A 22,671-nucleotide genomic window follows, 5' to 3' on the forward strand; every position below is an offset into this window, starting at 1 on the left:
GAAATCAAATTTAAGACTGTGTTATTTTGGCTCCAATACAGCCATGCCTTTGTCTGGAGTCACTACTCTGTCTCTAGCAATTTTTTTTTAAATCTTGACTTACTTTAGAGAACTTAAGGGAGCTATTTTTTTCTTAAGTTTTCATTTAACTTAATAAGACAGATGCTGAGCCTGGCAGCTGTTTAATTAACATATGCTAAAAGGCGTTAAAAAAAAAGTTGGAGTTCATATAGCCCACATTTTTAAGCCAATATTTTCACTCACAGCAAATGAATATCGGCCTCAATTATCGATTATCGGCCTCCTTTATTACTGATTATCAGTATTGGTATCAGCCCTGAAACAAACATATTGGTCTATCTCTAAGTCCGACAGTCTGTTTCTGATCCTGCTGTTTCTTCCACCCGTTTGACTCTGAGCGTTTTGTTAAGTAGGAGCTGAACAACTTTGTCGTTGACCATACAATAAGAATTAAAAGAAATAATAGTAAGGAGACATCGAAATCGATGCAATGTCATAAATTCAAAAATTCAGCAACAACATCAATTTGGTAAAGAAGTATCGCCAAACTTCTCATTGAGCAGACTGTGCTCCACCTGCTTTTACTCTCCATATGAACCGTTCTTCCTCCACACACAAAAATCTCCTAACATTTGATTGGTCAATACTGCTCAGATAGAAACCAGAACACTTCCCAAATTCAAATCCAGGCTCCTGGATGAAGATCCCATGTCAGAGAACAGGTATGACTGAGCGGTTTAGATTAGACCCTAACAGGCCTTCAAGCCTCACTCTCAGCCTGTTTCCTGCTCTTTCCACTGACCTGTCCTCTCTGGATAAAGGCATAAAAAATATACAATTTCATGTTCAGTTTCTGGAAAGGGATAAATGTTTGTTCAGAGTTTGTGAAATTATCTAAGAGCTCTTATGTCTTGTTTTTGTTGTGCTAATTAATAAAATTACATTAAAGTTTGGGTAAACTTGAATTATCCTTTAAAGCTGACTCTGCCCCTTCTTCTTCTTTTAAACTGTTTCCCATGACTCGTCTCTTCTCTCACTCTTCCATCTCAATCTCTCCATCTATGAGGCCTCCCCCGTCTTTTCTTGTCTTTTTCCTCTTATGGCAGTCCAGAGAAACCAAAGGGAGAGACACTCAGACGTGTAATTTCACCCATGACTGACAATACCAACTCCAGACTTCGGATCCTCATGTTTGACTGGGCCCCGGTCAGAAAACCTTGCTGCTTACTCTGATTATAAATAGAGATGTACATATATTATTGTTGTCAGACAAACCCAACATCTGTGCTCAGCCATGCAGAAAGGAATGCCTGTTTTCTCCCTAAGCTTTCCCCTGTATCTCTCAAATTATAAAGGGACTGTAACAGGTTTTATGACCCAGCAATCACTGAGGACTACATGGCAGAAAAGACATGCAGGACTTTTTACTGCAGCAACATGTGTGCTTTTCATTTTACAGTGTTTTTCTTCTTTTTATGAAATAAAGGGGAAATACAGCCAAGAGTTAAAAAAGGAGATCAATAGTGCTTCTTGTCAGGACACTAAATATAAACTGAAGCGAGCAGACTTTGAGCTCCTGAGGCGAAGCAGGTGAGAAAGTAAATTTTAATCTACTCCAGAATTTACCAGCAACTCAAACATTTAGAAAGATTTCTGCCCGTTAGGTCAAATAAAATCTCTGAAGTAAAAAATGCAAATTAGTGGTTTTACAGGGACCCCCTGATTGCTCTGGCTTCATACTGTCTGCAGTGCAAAAAAGAAAATTAAAGAAAGGGGACGAGGCCTTCTCTTATTTTAAACATAAAGAAATAATTAAACAGATTTTAAAATCACTACATACTCATCTGTTGTAGAAATTTCTGAATCTGTCTGTAAACTGTTTAAAATAATCTAAAAGCAGCGCGAGATCTTCACAAGACTCGCTTAAATGATGATGTCATCACATAAAGATCTCCTTACTGGTTCATGACCAGTTGGAGGGGCCTCAAACACCAAGGTCTGACCATAACTTCATCCTGACAGGCCTTCAGAGGGCTAACCAATCAGAGGGATGGGGGTTTGTGGAGTAGGGGGTCTTAAAGAGACAGCAGCTAAAGGGAAGTGTTTCAGACAGAGATTGAAATAAGGGTTTTCCCAGGGGCAAAAATCCCTTTTCATCCTTGGGGGGGACAATAAACAGTAAAATTTCAGAGATTAATTCCTGGGGGGAACATAAAAATAAATGCTTTATTTTTTGCTGTGTTGTCTTATATTGCGATATTAAACAGTGACTAGTCCCAACTATGGATATTCAGCCTAGATTAAATTTTCCCTTAGTTCATGAAAGATGTTTTGGCATGAATGTGGTAGGGACACCTCCACAACACTATGAACTCAATATTCAGTATTTTATATCCAAATAAATAAAAAAAGGGTTGATTTTAATTGGAGGACAACAAGGGGTGTAAATTAACAGTCAGAATGTAATTAGAAACTGGATCTGCTCAACATCTAAGTTAAAGTCATAACTATTCTATTTTTTAATCAATAGATCTAGAATAGAACATAAGACTTTAATAAATAATGGCTTCATCTATGAATTCATAAATCGAGACAATATCTCACTGGAGGCATCTTAAATAGTTTAATGTTTGTGTCATAAATGAGAGGATGAGGATGTGAGCATGTTAAGTCTTTTAATGAAGGCTACTTACTTAACTGAGACCCTCCGCTCTGTCTGTATGTTTGTATTTGTGTGCGTGTGTGCGGTGGCAGCATCCGTGTCGGTAGAAAGAGATTGGATCAAACCACTGTGAGGATTGCGAGGGGGGGTGTGTGTGTGTAATCTTTAAATAGTTTACATTGTCAAACAGTGTGTTTTAAGTAGCATGACTTGTATTACACCATTAAAAAAAACGCTACTATTAAAAAAAAACATGACCCCTGTGCCCCCCTGGGATTTGCGCCTTCCTAAAACAACAGTGTGAGAAAAATAAGGATTAATGATGTTAAGAAAAAAAGCACAACACCCCCCTCTTTAAATATTTGAAAGCAAAATACGCCTGAAACTTTTTTCTTTTTTTAATAACAACCCACGAGGGCCCAAATGTAGGTCTGTGATCAATGTAAAGATAATTCCAGCAAAAGTAGAGGTGCACCCATCAACTGCTGGTAGCTAGGGAAGCTTTAAGCTAGTAGCTTTATATCTCCTGTTATTTTCTTTCTTGAGTTTGCTGTCCTTTTTCAGTAAAAATAAAGAAATCTCTGTGCTAAAACCTGATCATACCTTCTGAGGGATGATGTCTTGAAAAACACAACTCTCATACAGGATCTCAAACTGCCCTGTCATCCCATCTCCCTGTCTCTGCCTCTGCTGTGTTTGTCTGAATCACATGACGCTAAGAATTCATCTGCAGTCTCTGTTTTCATTGGTTAAGAAGCTTGTTGTTGTCAAGGAAATGTGATGCTTTGATGCCGTCGTCCTTCAGTACAAGGTCTGCTCCTCAGTTACAGATCAATCACATTCCTGTTGTGGTGAGAGGAGAGGAAGAGTGTTTCTCTGACTTATAGCACTGACACGGATGAGTGTGTCTGCACGTGTGCTTCTACCTCTCGGTCAGCCAGGTCAGCCTGCAGCTGGGACACTTTCTCCCTCAAGTCTTTCAGCTCCTTCTTGCTGGTGTCGAGCTCCTCCCCCTTTTCCCTGTCCTCCCTCTCCCGCTGCTCTTTCAGCCGCTCGATGATTCGCTCCTGTGGATTAAAGAAAGGAGGAAAAAAAGACAGAAAGGGTAAAGGAAAAAGAAAAGACGAGGATGAGAAAAAAGGTAGTCACAGTTCCAGCACTCATTCACAGTCACTCAATATCAAGTTTCTAAACTAATAACACTCACATTAAACTTTATGTACATGGCAGCTTTGACAGGATCTAACAGCCAGAAGTGATTTTAGACCCATAATATGTTCTGGCATGAGAAGTAATCCTCACATCTACTAAAACACCGTAGATACGCTCCAAATATAGAACAACACGACGGCCAGTTCAAGCAGAAGTAGAAAGGTTCACAGAGACGGGAGCAGGAGAAAAAGCCCAGAGGAGAGTAAACTGACTGCCCTGTGCGCTGTGTTTCAAAGCTGATTTCTAACTCTATGAGGACATTCAAACCTCTTCATACTTCTGTTGAAAAACTAAAAAACTGATCCCGGGTTTGGACTTGGTTTAGAGCTATTACATCAAGTAACTTTAACGAAATCCATTTGTCCGCAAATGAATAAATGAATTGTGAAACACTTAGACATAAAGTTGAGAACAAGCAAGGGGTAAAAGAAAACAAACTTTACTCAAAGCTCTTGTTACAAACTTGAAGAAACAGTGAAAGTCGTCACGTGTAGTTCCAGTCATCGTCCACCTTCGTTAGCCAGTTTTCACACATCTAGCTGACACCATGAACATTAGTCACAGGACCATTATTAGCCTTATTTCCTGTGTGTTGGCGTGCGTGAGTGCAAAGGAGAATAAGTAGGAAACATAATCACACTTAACGGTTCAAATGAATTCCCTTCAAACACTCGAAAGCTGCCGGTGTAAGTGTCACTGGTTTGTTTCCCAGTCTCAGGGTCAGGTCCTCGATGTAGAAAAACAGATCATCAGATGAGCAGTGAAGGGTTCAATGCTCATGATCAGGTGCCTCAGGAACGGCTTTAATGTTATAACACCTGCATGTTTGAATCCTGTTCTGTTTTTGGTTCAGTTCCCATCCGTCTGGGTCATGTGACTGCACGCTGGCTGGCTGGTTCCTCACCTTTTATGAACACAGGCTGTGTGTGATTTAATAATGAAACAGCCGATGTGATTACTGGTTCATTTCCATCAATCCAGACTCATTTGGTCATGGCCTGGGTGGTCGGCGGTTTTATTCAGAGACGTTTTATTAATGTAACCCGGCGCTGAGGCTGACCTCAACTTGACCAGCTTTTTTTTTGTGTGTGTGTGTGTGTGTGTGTAAGAGAGAGGGAGAATACCTTCTCAGCAAGAGCCTCCTCCAGTGTTCCCAGTGCCGTGTCTGTATTTGAGGTGTCCGTCTGTAAAGATTTGACTCTGTCTTTCAGGCCACTCAGCTGTTTCTCTTTGTCCCTCAGCTGATCTTGAAGGTTCTCAATCTGCAGAGGAGGAGGAAGAGAAGCAGACGAAGAAGCATTGCTTATTTACAAATTAATAATGTTGTGTTTGTTGTGTATAAGCTCATAAAATAGTGAAAACAAAGCAGACAGCATCTTACAACTTGATAACCAGATAACATTGAATTGCAGCAGACAGGAGAAATTAGTGATTTCTCAACAAACTCATTAAGTAAAAACTCCAAGATACAAAACTAACAGAAACTAACAGAAAACTGAAAGTAACAGTAAATAATGCAGCTGAAAGCATTTGTTAAACACTGATCTAATTTATAACCAACTTGAAGATCTTTGGTTTATTAGCTTTCACGTAACTATGGCAACGTGCCATTTTGATCCACTGCCATGACAAACATTTACATTGAACACGAGAAGAGACCTGCAGAAACAGTTCACTCCTCCTCACACTGAGAGTCAGGGTGGGCCTATAACTCAAGGGTTATCTCAGTCCCTCAGTGGACAAACCTTTGCTAAGTGAAGGAAATTAAGCCACTAACTGTGTGAGCTGCAGTACACAAACTGTGCAGAAGCAGACACAGTTTGTGGAACTCTGAACAGTTTTTCACGAGTGGGCTAGAGATTAAAGCACCAATGTGTTAGCGACCAACCACTGAAAGTGAATTCATGAATATTTAATAAATAAAAACACCTTTGCTTGTTTTATTGTTTTCATTTGTTTGATCTTCTTCTTTGTAACTATTTACCACAGCACACGAGCGAAAACGTGCCAGCAGCCTGTTACTGTGACTCCAGTTTGTTCTTTCTTTTTTACATTGTTTCACTCTGTTTTTACTACTTGTCTCAGGTTTTTCCCCTTGGGGAGTTTTTATCTCTCTTTAAACGTGCATTTTTAGAGAGCTATAGGCTGCTTTTCACTGATTTTCATGCTGCAACTACAGACTCCAGCTAGCACTTTGGCTGTTGTTGATGCAGTAGTGCTCTCTGCAACCAGACAACCCATCAAGTTACTAACAAATTACATTTAGAGAAGTATTTCTCTCTTCTTTCTTCTTTTTTTTTTTCATTTTAACGCGTTAATTAGATTGATTAACTACACCGCAAATTAACGCGTTATAAAAATTGTATTATTAATATTTATTTTATTAGGGTTATCAACATAGCACATTTCCATTATAATGTACACAATACCCTTTTTTTTGTCCCCCCTGAACAACCAACATGTTAATTCCACTCCCACCAAGATATCAAAATAACAAAAATAATAAAAAATAAGAATAAAATAAAAACATTGTGAATACTAAGTAAAATAACAGTGAAAATAACTGATAATTCTTATAATAAATCACACAAAAATTAAAAAATAATAAATAAATAATAATGAAAAAATAATAAAATTAAATAAATAAATAAAAATGAAAAATAAAAAATGTACAAGACAACTGAGCACAGAAATAAGATTTGCTCAATGTGATTGTCAAACACTACATTATTCATCCTAAGACCTAAGAGAGCCAACAAAGGACAAAATAGGACACCATATCGTATTAAAATTGTCAGAGCAACCTCTACTGCTGTATTTAATTTTTTCCAAGTAAAGAAAAGACATGAGGTCCCTCAGCCAAGAATAAGGAGATGTTGGTTTTCGGTCCTTCCAATGAAGTAAAATTCGCCTATGGGCCACAAGAGAAGCAAAAGCTATGACTATCCCCTCTCTGGTGGAGATACAACCAAAATTGTCAGGAACACCAAAAACAGAGATTAGAGGGCTAAGCCACCAGTCGATTAAGGACCTTTGATAAGACTCATAGAAGGTGGACCAGAATAAATCTAGCTTAGGACAGAAGAAAAACATGTGTGAGTGATTGGCAGGAGAAATAGAGCATCTATCACATGTAACACTAGTGTTGAATAATTTGCTTAATTTGACTTTGGACAGATGCGTCCTGTGTAAAACCTTGAACTGTATTAGTGTCAGACTAGCGCAAGGGGTAGTAGTGCTGACCCTTTCCAGGGCTTTCAGCCACCACTCGCTGGAAAAGGTAATACCAAGCTCTTCTTCCCAGGTATTCCTGACCATTAAAGACGGTGAGGCTGAAGAAATTAATTTCATCACAGTTGAAATAAACCTCTGACCTGAGGGGTAGGACAGAATTGAGTCAATGAGTGTGTCAGGTGGCAGATTGGGAAAGTGAGGAAAATTATGTTGAACAAAGTTGCGTACTTGAAAATATAGTATTTCTTAGTCAGATTCTGATCCCATCCATTATCTTTCCCACTTTTTCATATCCAGGTCGCTCTGGACAGGTCACCAGCCTATCACATAGCTGACGCGAGAGACAGATAAATATTCTGGTCTGTATAAACACAGTCAACCTAAAACCAAAACTGAACCAAACTGTTAAAAAGCACAAATACAGCTTCAGCAACACATGCAATAAAAGAGTAAATTTCTCACGCAAATGTGACTGAAATTGGTGTTTTGTAGAGAAGCTCCGAAAGGTGCTGTGCTGTGCTGTCAGATACAGGCTCTCTTTGAGCTGTGCCACCTTTAACCTTCACTCCAAACACACACTCACTTCACCTCCCCCGTCTCCTTATTTCTCTCACAGTGATTTGGTGGCAGATTATTTTTTGTTCAAACACAAATTCAGCAAAAATACAGAACCACTCACTCTTTCCCTGAACCCATGGTGACAGTATGTTTGAGAGTGTAAATGTGCTGCATACGTGTGTGTGCTTAACAAGATCACAGACAAAGATAAGAAGCTGTGTCAACTCTGTGGTATTCACTGAAAAATGGATGGACATGAAGTTCAGCTGCACAGAAATAACAAATTAGGGATTAAAAACAACGAGATGGGGAGATTAAGAAATGGGGAGCTAAGTGCGAAATTGCGGGGTAGAATTTTCATTTTCTCATCTTTGTCAGAAAGAAAACAAATCAGACACACACACATGCAAAAAGAGTAAGTCGGATTGGTATGTAACCTCTGACTTCACTGCAAAGACTGAGTGTGTGTGTTCGTACAGTAAAACACTCACATCGCCTCATTAATCAAGCTTTCACCTGACAGCTTGACTGACACCTCCTCCTCACACACACACACACACCAACACACACACTTGACATTGAGAGGCAGGCAGGCTCTTTGATCCCGTCTGCACTTCCTGAAACTGACAACTGGTGCACACACACACTCACACACAGTCCTATTTTAGTCCCAAAATTGTGCGTGATAATGAGCTAGAATATGTTAACAAAACAATAACCAGCTGGTGCTTCTCTTCTTTTGTCGTCATCTTCTGCGCATGTTACAGAAAATTACATTAAAGAACAAAGAGAGGTGGATGATGGGAGATCAGACGAATAGCTTCACAATTAATTCTATGCACTCACGGTAATTTTCTCCACGGCTAACATGTGATGACAGGTTAAAAACATGAAGAGGGAGAAGAAAGAAGGAAAAGACAGAAGGTATTTTTAGTTTTTCCAAGTGAAGAAAAGAGGAGAAATGAGGGAATCAAAAGTGCAGATGAGACAAACGAGGAGTCAGCAGCGTCTCCCTCTCAGACACCGGACTGTATTCTATTTGAAGGCGGCAGAGGTCATCATTTATTGAACAGGAGGAACTCATTAGTATGCATCTGATTTCAAACACTCTCTGTCTCTCTCCTCCCCCTCCCTGTCCTGCTTTATGTCTGTCTGCTTGATTGTCTCTATCAATTATCGGCTTGAGCTCGCCATCTTTTATGCAAGTGACAACAGAAGGGACGAGGAGGAGGAGGAGGAGGAAGGAGGGGAGAGGTTGAGTTTAGTGGGTAGAGGTGCAGAAGACTCTTTATGAAGGAAATCAACTGCAGACTGGATTTTTACATAAATTAGATTTTTCTGTTCTTGACAAATGTCAAGACAATTCCTTTCAGATCCAGTGTTTGTGTAAAATCTGCTCTGACAGGGATCCCTGCTGCTCATCTCCTGAACTGACAACTTCCCTGCACATGTAAACGTATAGACACTCACAGACACATTAAAACAGTCAAATATGAAACCAATAACTCTCAGACTCTGTTTCTCTGTCTGTCACCCAACACTTACAGTTCAACACTTAATCCAAACACTGTCTCACAGCTCCATCTAGAGGCCAAAATGTAACAAAACACAATTCTAGTTATCCATCCATTTTCTACCACTTATCCTGTTCAGAGTCACATTGGTTTAAGCCCATCCCAGCTGTCTTCCTGGAGTGTACTGAGGCACACACGACTGGTCACATACACAGAAACTTTCACTCACACCTAACAGCAATTTAGAATCCCCAGTCAACCTGTCAACATCCAGACTCCACATGGAGACCTAATTCCCACCCAGACCAGGTTTCGAACTGGTGTCTTTCTTGCCCAGGGTTCCTACAGCTTAAGCCAAGTTAAATTTAAGACTATCTAAGACTTTTTTAAGCCGTTTGAAATCAAATTTAAGACCGAGTCGACAACGAACCACAATTGAAACAAACAAAACAAAATAAAAACACCACATGATTTACCTGGGTGAGAGGCCATTTTGACCCAATGTTTATTTTAAATAAAACATCACTTTTCTGTCTTCTTTTTAACCCCATTTTTACAGCTTTATGCCTATTTTGCCCCCCATTCATCGTTTTTTGGCCACTGTCAGAAACATTTTTGTAATTTTTACATGTTTTTTCAAATTTAATATCAAATTTAATTTCCAATTTTGCTGCCAAAGACTATTTTCTTAAGCTACCTATGGATTTTTTTACACATTTTCCCCTTTTTTTTTTTGCAATTTCATATCAGGTACTTTTATAGGTACCAACCGAATTCTGTCATAAGTACCAGGTACCGATTCACGTAAAATTTAAAAGGTACCATGTTTAGGTACCTAAACACACCCTTGTGACTGCTAGGAAGTGAAAAAATAGTCGATTTTCCACAATGGACATGAACACAGCATTGCAAGGGTATATAATGAAGAATTAATTTGTTAAATTGGAAAATATATATATTATATTGTTAAAGATATTGATACTTTTTACCACATAGCTACAAAAAAGTACTGAAAATTGGTACCGTTGAGTACAGGTACCAATTGCCAGGTACTGGGCATTAGTACCGTATCGTTTCATATGTGAAATGTACCCATCCCTAGCGATAAGCACCCTTTGCTGTGAAAGTGTGGTATGTAAGACATCAATTCTGCAATGCTGGGGACCAAAAATGAAAACAGTGTTAGCAAAGTATGCTAAACAGTGCAACACATTCAAAACTTTCTGTTAAAAACAGTTAACAGAGGGAAGTTACACCTTTTTGCATAGCATAGAGAAGCATGAAAAACCATGCGCTGGCAGGGAATACAGAAGGGAGACTTTCCTATCCACTGCCGAAAGAAGTAATTATTGGCACTTTGGGCATGAGTGTATTTTAAAGAAGCTGGAGTCATGGAAAAGGTTGTCTACCCCTGGTTTAAACAGTTATCTCAAAATCTTTGAATTTTGCCAAGAGAGTTATGTAAAATAATATGGGAAATAATTTCAGCACCAGTCAAATATTCTAGTTTGAAATAAAGAAAAGAAAACATTAGCATTGTTGTAAAAAATAAAAATAAATAAAAAATCGTTATTTTCTTTCCAAGTTTAAATTCTAATATCTAGAATTTCTCCATCCATCCTTTCTACCAAGACACTTAAAAGATGTTCATGTCTTTTTTTTCACAGGTATATTTTTTTGACTCTTTTAAGATAAAAAAAAATATTTCCTGGTTTAGGTCAACATAGAAATCCTAAACCTTAAAATTAGCTGCCAATAAAATAACTGAGAACCTTAAAAAAAGTTTTAACATTCCAGCATTCATTGGTATCATATTGATAAGCTGAACCTTTATTTCAGTTCAACATTAAACCATGTATTCACATCCAACTCATTTTGAAAACTGTGGGTGTCCTCCTACCTTCTTCTGCAGCACATTGACCTTGCGCTCCTTGACGTCAAGCATGTCTTTAAGGTCGGTGATCTCCCCGCTTTGAGTGCTTTTCTCCTCCGTCAGCTCTGATATCTGTTGACTCTTCTTAGAGAGGAGCGACTCCTTTTCCTCTAGACGCAGACGCAGAGCATCCACCTGTGTAGACAGATGTTTTTAAAGACATGAGACAAACTCATCCTGTTTTTAACAGTGGTAGCAGAAGTAGAAAAAGAATAAAGCAGTACCTCAGTCTGGAGTATGGCAGCTCTCTGTTCTTTGGCAGTGAGTGACTCCTTCAGTACGTCCACGTGTTGTTTACTGTCAGAAAACTGATTAGCTAAAGTGTCCAGTTTGGTCCTGAAAGCCAAAAGCTCACTGTCCTTACGACTTAGTTCCTGCTTTGCTTGATCCATCTGAGAGACAGGCACATAACATGCAGAGAGGAGGGGGAGATGAAAGCACAACGAGTAAGTTAGTATGTTCCAAAGAGGATATCATTTCTAATGCAAACAACAGGAAACACAAAGTCTGTTCTGTTCAACACCTTTTAAAATATTCAGCATGTTCCACCTATGTATCTGTACTGAACAGCATGGCCAGGATGGATTTATAATTTAAGTTATTTCAACACAGATAAACAATAAAGTCAAAAAAATATCATCTGACAGGTTTTATCTCTCTGGGTGACATATGTAAAGTTACATGGGCATCATGGTGAAGTCACTACAAGGAGACAGTAGAAGTGTAAAGGATGGACCTAAACCCACACAGGAAAAGTAGTCCAACTAGTCCAAGCCACTACTGGAAGAAAAACCTCATGCATGAAAAAAGAGAAGCAGGTTAGACGTGTGCACACAGCCGCCCAGCACAGGTGAGAATCTGTAAATGTACAGTTCAGACTGCTTGAAAGGCCCAATGCTCCCACCAGCGGTAGGGTGGAAAACAAGGAACTTAGGAGCTGTGTGTTTAACAAAAAAAAAAAAGGATTTCTATCAAAAGTTGGGTCCTTCTATACCTCGAAGAAGGAAGTTTATCTGATTGTTGGCCCAAGAGTCCCATATCAGTTCGTATCATATTGAATGAATTAAAGCTTAACATAGCTTACAATCATAAGAAATTCTGTCAATAACATATTGCATTATACAGTTAAGTATTGTGTCTTACTGTATTGTATTTAATTGTATCATATCTCCAAGTAAAGTATTGTAGCTTATCTTACCATGCAGTACAATATCATTCCACACCATACTGTATAATATATCATTGTTTTGTATTGCAGGGTATATGCTGAAATACTGAGGTTAAATTCAACACCTTTTTAAGACTTTTTAAAAAACCTTTCAAAAAGTCCTAAGACCTTCTCGCGACTTTAAGATGTTGTCAGCAACCGATCTTTGACAGTTGTAGTTTGCATTTTAACATAAAATATGTAACCTGAGAAGAAATAAAGCTTGAAAGAATAAATGAAACTAAATGTAGGTTAATTGACATTCCCATTACCACAACAAGTAAAAGCTGTTATGTAAGACCAACTTAAAGAAAAAAAAACTAATCATCGTCAAAATTTAGGACATGTGCTTGAGATTGTGTTATTTGCTTATCAGCGCTACATACGGATGGCTACTAAACTACTGTACAAACTGAGTTAGTCGTCACATTAGCCTACGGATATGTTGGGCTGCTAGTGCTACATATAGCCCACGCCTCACAAAATGACAACTTTTTCTTGTTGTCACGTTTTAAACAACAGCGCTCCGTAACTGTATTGATAAATACCTACTCTCGTTGCGTTGTATCCAGTAAAAAGTTGATTTGAACAAAGAAAATTTGTTCCAAAACAAACACACACTGTGATGAGTGTGACGAGCAGAATGATCGTCCAAACACCAGGTGCGGTTATTTTTGAAGGTTCAGACCCTGAAAACGTTTTCGAACATGATGGACTATTTCCATGGTGGATATATGGAACTGTCTGTCTGGCGTGTCAGGTTAGTTTTTGAAAATTGAATACCTCATGACATTACGGTTAAGACTTTTCAATACTTTTTAAGGGCCTTAATTTTCCCACAACTGATTTATCAACTTTAAATACTTTTTAAGACCCCGCGGACACCCTGTATTGTAATGTAATGTTTACTGTATCCTATTTTTATCGAATCCTAGCTTAGCGCATCTTAAAGCACTACCATCGTACTGAATCATAGCTTTGCAAATTAAGGCTTACAACCCTACTGTACAATTTGGCACAACATCATATGGTGTGGTAAGGCTATTTCACATACCATACCAAAACATTCTGTATAATTTGGTACAGTACAACACACCATGGTATTGTGTATCTTAGTACGTCCTGTCTTGTTGTATCCTACAGCAATGGTTCAGGACTTTGTCTGTTTTTGGATTCTGGATCCTGTATTTCCACAGCAGGGAGCTCTGGCACCACTTTTTTGGGGGTCACAGGCTAAAAAAATTGGAACTCCTAACCTTAAGTACTGTATTTTATATTGTGAACACATTCAGGCATACTGATCTAGACAGTAATGTAATGACTCCAGGGATCTTCAGCCACTTCTGACTGGTTTGAGTCTCAGGAAAGACTGTCTGAAGTGAAAATGACAAACAGACTTTAAACAACAAAATTAACCATGTTGCTGTTTCACCTTGTACATATTTTTGACTGGCAGTAGAGAGTTATAGCTTTTTCATGCAGTCACCATACACAAGTCTATTCTGAGACTCTACTGTAAATCTACTCATGCAGAAGCCCTCAGCCAACCTGTGAGACAGAAAGAGCGTGAGGTCAAGAAAGAAAGAAAGAGGATAGCGCAAACGGACACAGAGGTGTGTCTCTTACTGAAGACACCTCCTCCTGAAGCTCAGTGGCTCGTTGCTTTAGCTCCTCCTTCTCTGATTGGCTTTGAGAGAGCTCTTCCTTCAGCTGCTCAACCTGACAGGAGAGGAAGGCGTCACCAAGACCACAACAAACCAGACGCCATGTTTCGTGAGTGCTTTAACAGCGTACATCGCACTCTTTGTTTAATGAGAAGGAGTCAAACAGTAACCATCTTTGTGTCGACACAAAAGCTAAATCCGTCAAGGATAAAAAAAATTATGTCACAGCAAGCAAAGTTATACAACCTTCCAGAACAATCAAAAGAAAAATGATTTGACAAGCAGACAAGGAGTGTGTGTATCTCGGTGTGTCACCTTGTTCTTCATAAACTTGGAGTGGGATCTATAGACCTCCATCTGCTTGAGCTCCTCCTCCCTCTCCTCGCTGCTCAGAGCTCCATTGGACTTAAGCATCTTCACCTCCTCTTCCAGCTCTCTCATGCCGCGCTCCATTGAGCTGATCTTCGCGTCCTGGAAGGACATCAACACACTTAAGTTTTTAGAGGCAAGACCAGGTCCATTTAGATTCAGTGGACCTTAGCAGAAAATTTCATCAAAAATTAAAAGTCTCTCATTGGTTTCTGATCACTGAGCCGAGCAAGCTCAACAATACAAAGGTGCAGCAGAAAATGAAACACAACGAATGCAAGGCAAGTAAAAATTACAGCTTCATCTTTTGGGAATAAGAATATATCAAATGTTTTGTGAGTAGAAACAATGTCTAAAGTAAGTGAAAACAAAAGTAAACTGGACTGAAAGGAAACATTCTGAATACATCTTTAAAATTAAGAGGACATATCTCCACTAGAGGGAGCACTGTATGTTGTAAGTTTGTTTATGGTTTTGAATGTCTAATAGATAAGTTGTAAATCCCCTATGCTCATATTTACAATTTAAAGGGGCTTTAAGGAGTTTGAAAGTGATCTTGAAAAAGTCTCCCTTCTAGATATATGCCTGATCATAATCCACACCTTAAAATGAGATTATCAACACTAATAATACAAGTTACAGGTTATTTTAAATTGCTTCTTCTTTGCTTCCTGATCTGGTTGAACAGGACCGGATTTATTTAAGGCACGTCTAGGTCTCTAAGACAACACCAAGTCTGGTAAACTGCTGACAAAGTTTAGTAGTAAGAAGAGAGATCTGTGTTTTTCTCTGCTGAAAATGATTTCTGTGATTAATTTTGTGGTGATGGTGGACACTGGAGCCTAACTGTCAGACAGAAAAAGGACAGAAGAGCAGAAGATAAACAGGAGAGTGACACTCTATAACACAGGTGTATCACACAGAGTATCACTCTATAACACAGGTGTATCACACAGAGTATCACTCTATAACACTGGGGCTAAGCTGTTTGTGCTAATGTTCATTCCAACCCACAGTCAGCAGTTATTCTGCAGTGGTCTGTTAAAACTTGAGAGTCTATCAATAAAATGAAGAGTGAGGTTACGTTAGCTCTGATTGGTAGATGACTGGCAGGACATAACCAGGATTTACTAACGTTACACGTTACAGACATGTCTTAGCGCACCGGGCTAAATATAAACAGCTACTAAACTACTTACAAACCGACAGTGTTTCCTTGTCGTCACGTTAGCCAACAGATACGTCGGAACACCGGGCTGACGACGCCACTACATGTAGCCGGCTGCTATGACGTTTGCTTGATGTCACGTTTCAAACCGCAGCGCTACGTAACTGTACAGATAAATACCTTACCTCAGCACGCTGTATCCAGTAAAAAGTCGGCTTAAACAAAAAAAAAATGTTTCAATCTGTTCTTCATTTAATTCCAAAACAAACACACGCCTCGCTAAAAGTAATTTACAAGAGTATGCGGAGACCCCGAGCCACAAGGTGGGAGTGCAATTAAAACAGAGCCTCCTCATAGCATCTTTAAGAAAGCAGGTTAACCACAACTATGTGGACACATGACATAAAGACTTTTGAGAAGGCAAGCTGAAACATTAAAAAATATATGCTAATATAGCTAAACTGGGGGCCAACTGAACACTAACAGCTAGCCTTGGAAGTTTTCAAAGCTGTGCGAAAAGTAACACAAGCTGAGCGTCTCTATATCACTAAAGGAGCAACCAAAACAAAACAGGCCGAGGCTGAAAAGTATTATAATCAAAATTTTCCAGGGCTGTCAGTATAAGATAAAAAACATCTTTTCTGATTTTGACACCTTACCTTCATTTCGATGACTGTCTGCAGGGCCTTTGTCTTGGTTGATTCTGGAGCTGCTTCATATCTCCTGTGCAGCTCCTGAGGGACACAAACACCGCGATGGTCAGCAGGAGGCACAGAGAGAGACACAGACGGGTGGAGAGAAGGAGGAGAAGGTCGTGAGCCTGGAGAGGAGGCTACAGCGACAGGAGGACAGGGATGGAGGGAGGGTTGGATGACAGGCGTGGGCCGCGGAGCGGGAGCAGGGAAGGACGGAGAGTGCTGGAGGGAAGGATGGACGGATGAGGCAATGAGGAAAGAAGGATGGTGAGGAGGACAGGGGGAAGGGGGGACAGGAGGGCGGTGTGAATGGCGGTGGGAACGAGGGGAGGGTGCTGGAAAGGAGGGAGAAGGGGACAGACGTGAGGGTTGGAAAGGGGGAGACACGTGGAAAGGAGGTGGGACAGGGATGGAAGGAGAAACGGGGAAAGAAGGGGAAATTGGGATGGAGGGGGAGGCAGGGATAAGGTGTTTCCCTCTTGCAGAGGAGCTGCTGGCTTTTAGCCTTCTTGGGTCGATGCGTCCATCCCACATTCTTCAGACTGTAAGGAAATGCTACAGACACTCTGAACTATATAAAGGTCAGATCTCCAACCCTGAAATTAATTTTTTAGTTTGATTATTAAAGAAATAATCAAAAAAATCTTAAGTGAAGCTAACAATCCGACTCCAGACAAAAAAATGTGTCTTCTTCCGTCTCTAAACTGTCAAAAATACAGACACAGATTTCTCCTCCAACTGCTTAATGAGGTAAAGTTCATAAGACAATAAAATGTTTCTGAAAAATCTGCATCTAATTCTCCTCCATCTGGATGTTGTTGCCACTTCAGAACTCCCTGGTCAAATGAAGGGTCCAGAAAAAGCAGAACAGACAGAAGGAGGAGTGTATTTATATATGTAAAGGTACAATAGGGGTAAGACGAGATGGGCAGAGAGGGAGGGAATGAAAGCAGAGGGCAGTGAACGCATCGCTGCTTTTCTTTGGAGGATACACACTCTCACAAAGACGGCTAATGCAATGAGGGAAGGAGCACAAAAACACACACATGTGGGGAGGAAGGGGGAGTCGGGTGCCATGGCTTGAGGGGTTGGTTTGAATGCTGTGGACACTAATAGTCATACATACCAAATAAAAAACACACACACTTAAGTATTCTTTTAGAGGTGATTTCTTTGTTGTTAATTCATTCTTTGGGATTCCAAGGGGAACTTTGTAGTGATGCAGCATTAAGTACAGAAATGAATTAAGACCATACTAAGTTTGAAATGTCATCATCACAACTGAGTGAGATAAGACACAATGAGTCCTTACTAAATTATGACAGAGGAACAGATGAGTCAAGTCTATTATAGAATACAAACCCAATACCGAGGAAATTTCTACACCTGTTTCATCAAGAGTGACCACCAGTGAATGCCACTACTGCTGAGACACACTGAGGAGAAGACAAGAGTGGTCTGTTCATTGTTTAACCTGTCTGAAAGACACTCATTTATATTTAATTTTTTGTTTCTAGAGAAGAGGCCATACAGGGTGCAGGCATGGTCTGGCAGTTCTAGGTGGCACTCCATAAAGCTAGCCCTTGGGGAAGTGGCCCAAGTTCAGATCCAGCCGGCAGCCTCTTCTCTGCATGTCACTCCCTACTCTCACCCTGTTTCCTGCTCTATCCACTTTCCTGTCCTCTTTGATCAAAAGCCTTTAGAGCTAAAACTAAAAAACAGAAGGGGTCCTGTACAATCTTCAATAGAAAAATGACCATCCATTCTCTGCTTTTTCCATTTTGGGGTCATGGGGGTTCATGGGGAGCCTATTCTGCCATTGAGCTCAAGGAATGGTTGCCAGCCCATCACAGGGCTAACATTTAGAACAAGCAACCATTCAAACACTCGCAGTATATTAGAGTCACCAATTAACTATGGACTGTGAAGGGAAAGGTAATAAACTGGAGAGAACCCATGCATTCACAGGGAGAAAGCAGAAAGGCAAGGGGACCTTCACGCTGTGAGACAACAGCGCTAACCACTGTTAGCAGCACCACTGTTCCAGCTCTGAGCTAATTTCTCTTAACTTAGTAGGTCACAGTAACACTGTGGTAGATTTTATCTGGAGGTAAATGATCCAGATTTGAAACCCATATCTAACCAACTTTTCCCCCTCTCCTTTTTTTTTGTCAATTTTCAAAAATTGTTTGGGTTTTTTTTCTTTTTGGCGTTTTATCCTTCCGTAATGGGACAGCTTAAGAGAGACAGGAAATGTGGCAACACAGAGAGGAGGGAGTCATGCAGCAAAGGGTTGCTACCTGGACTGGGCTTCTTTTATTGCCGTATCTCAACAAAGTAGTTCAGAAATTTATAGGCAAAGCATAAAACATGCCCAAAGTGACGATATGAGAGTGAAAATATCATTTCATTTGTCAGACATTAAAAGATTGATCACATCTCATTCCTGACTTTCTGTCTCCCTCTAATCAAGATCAGGATACCACTGATCTGAGGTCAAAGCGATCCTGATCCCACCCAAATGTTTTTATCAATAATCCTTTAGAAGACTCAATTTTTAAGATTTAATGCAGTAGTATGTCAGGGTGCAGAATGAAGCTAACAGCTACATGAAGCCAGCTTTGGAGGCCACAAACTGGTAAAGACAGCGGCTAGCAAGGTTAACCCACACTCTACTACAGAAACTACAGAACCTAGCACAAAATGTTTGTATAATTAAATCCATGTTAGTTAATCTCTTTGTCCTTTTATTCAGATATTATTCCGCTCTTTCCAATTTACTGGGCTGTCGTACATAAGGCACTGTTGGTTTCTGACTGGTCACCCTTTACCCTCCACTCAATCTAACACTCAATGACGCAATGTTACTGTTGCTTACTTACTAACCATTCCGTTGCAAAAAGAAAATAGCAATTCATATTTCTCTGATGGCTTTTACATTATTATTAGGTTTTGTGTAACTGGAGTGAACGATTGCCTTTCACACTTGATTATTAATTAGCCTTAATTATGACAAAAAACACACTCTTATCACAAGTTGCTCACTGCAGCATTTCATGACCATTCTCACATGAGGCATTACTAAATCATCCTCAGTGTTTGCTTTTTAGCTGCAGGAAGTTGTGGCTCTGTTAATTAGAGGAATTAATATCTTAAAAAAAAAGTGTCAGCAGACCAAAAGGGTTCATGCAAACACATCACAGATGTACTGTATCTACATTTTACCTCGAACTGTATCTTCCCTCCACATGCTCTCGTCTTAATCCAGCTGTGTAACGGTTAATCGCTCCCTGTTTCCTAATTTTGTTTCATTCTGCTTCATAACTCTGTCTGTCTGTGATGTGCCTGTAAAACATTAGCTAATGCATCACTGGCTCTGGTGAGTGTGTGTGTGTCTGTGTGTCTGTGTGTGTTTCTCCCAAACAGCTGTGGCCTGTGGTGCATTTGGAGCTGATTATAAAAGGCTGAATTGAGATCATTTGGGGTTTTTTAAATTTATTTTTTTTAGTGTAGCTGTAACATCTGTGGTGAATCTTAACATGTCAACACAAAGTTCAATACAAATATAATTATCTAAAACATGACTGCGTGTGGATTTGTGCTTCAAAATCTCTAACAAAATCCTACCTCCTTAAATTCTGAAAACATATTTTGGAACAGATTTTAAAAAAAAACAAAAAAACATCAATTCCTCATCAGCACTGATCTTCTGCTTGCTGCACTGCTAGGGCTCAGGACTCATTGTCAGGGTTAATTTTTTTATATCCCTGATATTTTTGTTGACTTTCAATAAATTTATGACATTTTGGAAAATAAATCAATGACTAAGATGATTTTCAAGTTTTCCCAAGGTTTTTCAGTTTGATTTGAAAAATTAGTCTGTGATTGGTGCATTTTGCACTGTAACATTTTGATACAAAAATAAATGTTTATTTATTAACAACATTTCGCCACTAGAGGGAGGTGTATGATAAATAGAATGCTATGAATAAGAGTTCAAACAGCTGAGAAAGATGTAAGGTAGGAGACAAATTGTGCAGGAGAGTGGACATGAAGGATAAAGTGTACCCTCCTGTGGATTTGTGTGTGTGTACTTTAAGTTTCTGTGTTGTATTAAAACTGAGTTATGAGGCAAAGCAGGAGCCAAGCTCCGTGCCTGAATATGACACGGTTTGATTTGCACACACTCACATCTGGCTGTAACCACATACACACACATGGGAATGCCTGGATACACACACACACACCTCTCTGAGTTGAAGCATCTCCTTGTCTTTCTGCTCCAGCAGACCCTCCAGCTGGTGGATGGTCATTTCTGCATCGGCCAATCGCCTCGTTCTTTCATGGTCTTCCTCAGTTGCCCTTGCTGACAGGCCTTTACTCTGCAGCATTTCCAGCAACTTCTTTATAGATTCATCCCTGTTGGAAAAAAAGCAAGCTTTCAGCAACTCTGCACATTAAAATAGTCAGTAGGAGTTGCCAGAGATGATGATTTTAAATTACCTGGCAGTTAATGTGTGTTTCTGTGTATCAATCCTCAGCTCCATCTCTTCCAGGGTCTTCCTCAAGAGGAAGAGCTCCTTGATCTGCCGCTCATACTCGCCGTGCAGACGCAGGAAGTTCTCCTCTGTCATATCCTGAGGGGCGATTGGCTGGTTTCCGAAGATACCAGACTCTGAGTAATCGGACTGAAAGAGCTGGTTGAGGTCTCGCTGGATTCGGAGTTCATCCTGTAGAGCCTGGATGGAGCACTGAAGATGCTGAAGAGAGAAAGAGATGAAAGACATCAGAGTGTTTCTGTGAGCCTGCTTCATTCACAACTGGACTGTAAAACATCTTCAGAGGTCTGATGTAGTCATTGACTAGCAAATTTGTTTTAGCCATCATTGTACCAGTTGCTAAGTTTTGCAAACTCATGGCCCATGTAGAGGGCTAAAATAAAGACCAGAAAATAACTGACACTTTCAACAAATCTTGGCCCCTGATGACAAAAACAGACAGCTGTTGTAAAATAAAGATTTAAATCGGTACCTGTAAAGCCCAGAGAGGCTTTGCATAACCTGTCTGAGGTGTGTGAACTTCGGTCAACACGCAAAATAGGTGTAGACTAATATTAGCAATGTTGTGGTGTGAGTGGCTGGCTGACTAAGGCAGCATACAGTAGGTGTATTTCATCCTGAGCCCGTGAGAGTGTTTTAAAAGTGTGTCGGCAGGTATGTACCACAACCAGCACAGCTGAGGACAACATGACCTGACTTCCCCCTGACTCAGACAAAAGAAGAGTTTGAGCGTGTGAGTGTGTGTGTGTGCGTGTGTGTTGTCACTATGATGTCCCAGGGTTCTTAAAAATGCGTCACACGTAACCTGAACAACAGCGAGGTCACCGCTACATGAGTCAGAGAGCATTTACAGGGATGGAAATAACACAGGTTAGGAACAGGAAGTAGAAAAAGAAAAAAAAAGGGAGAAACAAAGAAAGGTGACGAAGGAAAGGATGTGAATCTGTCGCAGTTGGTAACTTAATACACACTGACATGAGAATGACAAAGATTTAAGTAGACCAAAACAGACAGATGAGAAGGAGAGAAGATAAGTTAAGTTACTCCTTTATTTGTCCCACAACAGGGAAACTTACAGAGTTGCAGCAGCAAACAAGAACGTGTGAAGTGAAAAACATCACAATAAGAATATTTTCATTCCTTTACTGCTTATCCTGTTCAGGGTCGTGGTTGGCTGGAGCCTATCCTAGCTGTCATTGGGCTAGAGGCGGGGTACACCCTAGACTGGTTGCCAGCCAATCACAGGACTAAAATAAAAAATATATATACAAATACAGTAAGAGTAACCTAAAAAATATGCAATAGGTAAAAAGTTTTCTGAAAGGGGTGGCACATGTTGTCTATCAGAGACAACAGCTTCACCATCATTCTCCTGTCAACCTCTACCTCCACGGGGTTCAGAGGGCAGACCAGGACTGGGCTGGCCTTCTTCCCAAGTTTGATCAGTCTCTCCCTCCTTTGTCCTGTTCCAATGTGGTGTTGGTGTCTGGTGTTAGCCGCATTAGTCATGTCTGTGAAATAGCACGATGCTCCTCTCCTTCGATGCTGGGCGAGCACAGCTAGCTTGTCCATCTGATTGGAGATAGATCTCACATTGCCCACAATGATGGCTGGAAGGACAGGTCGATATCATCTTTTCTTAGCTTGCACCGCAGTTCCAGCACGTCATCCTTGCCTCCTTCTTCACAGTTGGCGGGGAACATCTGGCCCAGCACCAGTTAGCATTAACATGCTACAAGCTGCTTAGAGCTGATCACGTGTGTAAACAAGATGACCATGGTCGCATGTAGGATCCCCAGACAAACACGGGAACAAAAATTTTAAAAAAAGGCACTCCATGGCCAACAAATGAGCCATAAGAGGCACACCAAATGC

General features: G+C 40.1%; 1 protein-coding gene across 9 annotated transcripts in view; it reads right to left on the reverse strand.

Moving 5' to 3' along the window:
• LOC141810375 (ELKS/Rab6-interacting/CAST family member 1-like) overlaps positions 1-22,671 on the reverse strand; it is a 181,759-nt gene that overhangs the window by 110,370 nt on the left and 48,718 nt on the right. For 5 of the 9 annotated variants that reach the window (XR_012600089.1, XR_012600088.1, XM_074697846.1 and 2 more), the window contains exons 5-12: positions 20,741-20,997; positions 20,485-20,656; positions 16,202-16,276; positions 14,321-14,476; positions 11,359-11,526; positions 11,102-11,269; positions 5,020-5,157; positions 3,610-3,750 (exon numbers count right to left, since the gene is read on the reverse strand). Coding sequence is in view for 6 of the 9 variants with exons in the window: in XM_074697846.1 (XP_074553947.1) it covers positions 3,610-3,750; positions 5,020-5,157; positions 11,102-11,269; positions 11,359-11,526; positions 14,321-14,476; positions 16,202-16,276; positions 20,485-20,656; positions 20,741-20,997 (1,275 nt within the window). In the remaining 3 variants the exon portion in view is untranslated. Of the gene's footprint in view, positions 1-3,609; positions 3,751-5,019; positions 5,158-11,101; positions 11,270-11,358; positions 11,527-13,967; positions 14,061-14,320; positions 14,477-16,201; positions 16,277-20,484; positions 20,657-20,740; positions 20,998-22,671 lie in introns of all 9 variants that reach the window. The other 4 variants (XR_012600087.1, XM_074697844.1, XM_074697843.1 and 1 more) reach the window with 1 other exon arrangement.

This window comes from Halichoeres trimaculatus, unplaced genomic scaffold (genome assembly GCF_033239565.1).
Source record: "Halichoeres trimaculatus isolate MK-OKI-2021-1 unplaced genomic scaffold, fHalTri1.1 fHalTri1_scaffold_21, whole genome shotgun sequence".
Classification (NCBI taxonomy): domain Eukaryota; kingdom Metazoa; phylum Chordata; class Actinopteri; order Labriformes; family Labridae; genus Halichoeres; species Halichoeres trimaculatus.